Source organism: Sander vitreus, chromosome 10, assembly GCF_031162955.1.
Source record: "Sander vitreus isolate 19-12246 chromosome 10, sanVit1, whole genome shotgun sequence".
NCBI classification, from domain to species: domain Eukaryota; kingdom Metazoa; phylum Chordata; class Actinopteri; order Perciformes; family Percidae; genus Sander; species Sander vitreus.
In genome coordinates, this window is record NC_135864.1 from 16,518,401 (window position 1) to 16,522,767 (window position 4,367).

General features: G+C 40.3%; 1 protein-coding gene across 1 annotated transcript; it reads left to right on the forward strand.

The window, feature by feature from the left end:
- The first annotated feature begins 221 nt into the window (after nt 1–221).
- Nucleotides 222–3,979, forward strand: LOC144524348 (uncharacterized). Its single transcript, XM_078260530.1, has 5 exons — nt 222–572; nt 647–808; nt 936–1,035; nt 2,610–2,740; nt 2,929–3,979. Exons 1-5 carry the CDS (start codon nt 519–521, stop codon nt 3,217–3,219), a joined length of 738 nt encoding a protein of 245 aa, XP_078116656.1. The 5' UTR covers nt 222–518; the 3' UTR covers nt 3,220–3,979.
- Nucleotides 3,980–4,367: the final 388 nt, after the last annotated feature.

Genomic DNA, 4,367 nt, shown 5'->3' on the forward strand with positions numbered 1-4,367 from the left:
AAATATAATAATATGCATCAAATGTGTAAAGTGTAAGATCTTCCATTTCCACCTCATTCAATGTGCAGTACACATTTTCATCTCAAACCTAAATTATACTATCTGTAGGGGCTTGGTGGCGGGGAGGATTAGTGCACGGGGGCGGGGACAGACTGCAGGCGTGACTCAATTCGGCTCTATGATTGGGTTGTTTGACTGGTCAGTCAACATCTGACATGTCATGAAGCAAAACAGAACCGCCAATAAGCACCAAAGAAGAAGAGGAAGAAGCAAAACAAAATACTTTAATCACACGAGGTAACTTAAATGGTTAACGCTGTCGAGATCATTGGATGCTTATAACCCATTATATTAATTGAACAACAATGACAGGCCACTGACAGTTGAAAAGACTGATACATTTTTATTGTACTAAGTTGCATTAGCAGCAGTTAATCGCTTTCGAAAGACTGGAAATACCCTAGCTAGCTGACAGGTAGTTTTTGACGGTCACTTTCCAGCCAGGCAAGGCGACTGACATGGCGAGTAACCTCGTCTCGAAGTTATTTCGTCCCTCTGTGTTCACACAACTGGTAAGTTGTCGTACTTACTTTCCTGCTTTGCTAGTCTAGTTTCTGTATAACTCGTGTGACTTTCCTCTGTCCAGGCGTCTCTCCGGTCGGGTTGCGTGTCTCGGGGGACGGCGGCGTCTGGCATTAGACATTTCTCCAGCGATCCGCCACCGGAGAACATAAGTCGCTATCCAGTTCCTTACAAGAAAGAGCTACCTTATGATATGGTGGAGCTTATGGAGGAAGTTGAGTCAAAGGTAAAAAAACAAACAAAAACGAAACAAAAAAAACTCATTCTTAATATATGAGGCATTTAACTGCACATAAACATTGTCATGAGTCTTATTTTACAACCTGCTAAACTTAGCGTTTCCTTCTTTACAGGGAGGCTTTTTGCCCAACGTCTTCAAAGTCCTCTCCCATAGACCAGCTGAGTTCAGAGCCTTCTTCGCTTACTACAATGAACTAATGAACAAAGAGTCAGGTGTGTGTTTGTTATCGTGACAGTAAGTGCAAAGTGGTAAGGGCGGTGATAGAAATGCTAGGCATCCTAAGGACAGCGCTTGGGCCCCTGAAACAGTATAAACATCTAATTTCTGTTCCTGGGCCCCTATGACACTCTACAAGCTTTAATCTAAACTTAAACCTTTTATAAGCAGTATTGCTGACTCTGTTTACAGGGCTGCACTCGGGCTTTTCTGGTTGTGTGCTGCATTTTAGTGACAGCAGGGGCATGGAAACCCCCTTTTGGAGTGCAGCTGAAACATGAGGAGTCAGGTGGGATATTTAATCTGTTTTAGTTGATGAATGAACAGTGGCAGGTAGTGTGGTCAAAGCTATGGCAACTAAGGTCTGGTAGAAACAGGTAAATATCAGGTAGTGAAACAAAATAGACAATTTATGTGGAGAGGAAACCACTCCCACCTGATACAGACTGGCGCTTTAAACAGGCACTGTGGGTTTTGTTGTGCACCCAGTGTAAGGGTGAAAAGGTGCTCAGACATGCAGATTCAATGACACAGACTGCATCTTGTCTCTCACTGAATCTGTAGCTTTCAGGCACGTTCACTTTGCAAACATAATTTACATGTTTTGCTCTAGTTGGGAATTTATGGCGTTGCCACTATAAGAAAGTGAGATTAGTATAATGTTTGTGTCTTGCTGCTGCATGGTGTCTGCTCTCTGCTACTCACTAAGCAGCATATAAAAACATAGATGTCCACAGCCACACCACAGCCATAAGAAGCAGGGAAGCTTGCAGACTCATTTGGAAGTATTAAGCTACTCCTTAAAAAAGAAGGTAAATACTGTCTTCTCATAAAGTTACTTAAAGTGTCCATTGGCTCTTGTTTTACATGAAGTCACCAATGGAGTCTCAAAAATGTAGCAACAAATACAATAAGTTGGCAATGCTGTTAGCAAGTAGAGTGAGTCCTCGTGGTCATAGGGAGAGGGCCATAATAAAACCAGAGTAGTCATTGCAGCAAGAGATCTCCAAGAGAACATTAGGATTTTTTGTTGCTATGCCTTTTATTTAATTGGGTTTTAAAGTTCAATTGCACTTTGTTTTGTTTCTTGTGAAATAAAAGTGAATGGGTGCTTAGTAAGCCCACATGTGAACCGTGACTTATTGACTAAGGAGAAATGTGGACCCTGAGGGTAGACCAATTAAGGCTTGAAATATGGACAAAGCACCCCATTATCATGTTTCAGCTTTTCAGAAGTGAATGATAAAAAAGCCCTTATTGAGAAGACATTAACACAGTTTTTGGAACAAAAGCTAACCTGTAAGTATCCCACTCCACTTCAGCTAAAATCGCACACTACAACCTCAGAGGTCTCATAGATGTGAATGCAAACCTTTTTGGTATTGTGGCTACTTCTTCAATATCCTGGACCTGAACCAAGAGGGAGTTTACTCAGTTATCTGGATAACTTTGTTCACTAAAACCAGCCAGCCAGCTCTGATGCTATGTTCTTTATATTTGTATTCTTGTTGTGTGAATGGGTGTTATTTTTTCATGATTTCACATTCATTTGATAAGTAATGTCTTTCAGGCGGATTAACCAAGGCAGATCGTGAGTTGATTGTAGTGGCTACTAGTATCCACAACAAGTGTCTTTACTGTGTGGTATCCCACAGTGCACTGCACCGCATCTACTCTAAGAAACCCACTCTTTCCGATCAGGTAAAATCTTTAATTGATTTGTACTACTTGCCTCTGCTTTGCTTATTATAATACACAGTTACTGTTGTAAGTTAGGCATTTTAATCAATCAGAGCACAACACAATTTTGGGGGTTTCAAAGAAGTTCTTTATTAAATCACATACATTTCCCGCTCTGTCTAATTGGCTCCATCCCTTCTTCCACGCAGGTCATTGTTAACTATGAGAATGCAGAGCTGTCACCTCGGGAGCGTGCCATGCTGGATTTTGCGATGGCTGTGTGTCGCTGCGACACCATTACAGAGCAGCATTTCCAGTCTTTGGAGGAAGTGGGCTTTGACCGTGAGGATGCGTGGGACATTGCTGCCATCACTGCTTTCTTTGCCATGTCCAACCGGCTCGCCCACCTCACAGACATGAGACCAAACTTAGAATTTTATAACATGGGCCGGTTACCACGGGACAAGAGCAAGGACAAAGGGCAAGTGAAAGGGGAGTAGCGTTACAGACTAGATTATCAGATGTCAAGATGGTTTTTTTGAGGTGCAATTTACAGATTTGAACGTCAACATTGGAATTAGTCAGTTTTTCCTGAGATCATAATTTAGGTTCCACAGTTGCTTGACTGAGTCAGGGTAGGCATGGAGAACAACTAGAGACTGACATGTGAAGGAAGCAAAATAACTGACCTCCCTGATATTTTAGTACATGCTTAAAATCACTCAAAAGTGTTTTTACCTGCCCTTTACTTTGAACATAGCATGTCAAATTCAGGATTCTATAAAGTATGTGTGCCTTTTTAAAAATGGTGCTCATTTAGATGATGAAGAAGCACGAGAGAGACTGAGTTTGAGTTTCCTGTGTGTGTGTTGATGGAGTAGACATGGTTTTGTTGGTAATATATATAATTTGTCATTGTGTGTTACTCATTGTGTCTGCTTATTTACCTTGACATTTAGAATTTTAGGTGGCTCTGGTTGTTTACTGGATACTTGCCATCTGATGGGGAAAAGTTATTTTTTCGCAGCTAGTTGTCTATTACATTACACTTAATGACACAGTTTCATAATTGTCTTTTCCATGTTTGGGTTATAAAATCTATGAAAAAAAAAAAAAATCACATAAAACTAAATCTCGAACCAGCTCTTTATTTCCTTGTTCACCAGTTGAAAGTGCTTTGTGTTATGATGTGTTGCTCAATGCATTGTTACTGTGACTACCAGGAAGAGTGTAAAAAACTTACTGGCATTGTTCACAGCAATGTAAGCGTGTGTTGGAAAGTATTAAAATGAAAACTGCCTTCCCTTTATCTTCTAAATAAACTATTTTTCTTGATAATATGTAAGATTTGGCAGTTATTGTTCTGACTTTAGCACTTAGCTTTCTTTAGGAATAATTTATCTAAAATAAATCACTTTTTTATCACAGTGTACTGTCAGTCAGTCAGTGGTGGGACAGTAAAAAAAGAAGAGATCACATAATGGGAAAGTACTGTGTATCACCACCAGATGGCACCGCACCCATGCACGTATTGGAATGGCTTAAATGTACACTTCTAAACTCTAATTAAAAGATGAAGGTTATACTTCATAAGAGCTGCATGTGTGAAGGACATTAGCCAACACAACCTTATAGAGATAAAATGATT

What these genes read in the sequence shown, in the direction of transcription:
- LOC144524348 (XM_078260530.1), top strand. Translation starts at nt 519, where the DNA reads ATGGCGAGTAACCTCGTCTCGAAGTTATTTCGTCCCTCTGTGTTCACA. An exon ending in CCTCTGTGTTCACACAACTG is followed by an intron (nt 573 to 646) that starts GTAAGTTGTCGT and finishes TCCTCTGTCCAG; the next exon opens with GCGTCTCTCCGGTCGGGTTG. An exon ending in ACTAATGAACAAAGAGTCAG is followed by an intron (nt 1,036 to 2,609) that starts GTGTGTGTTTGT and finishes AATGTCTTTCAG; the next exon opens with GCGGATTAACCAAGGCAGAT.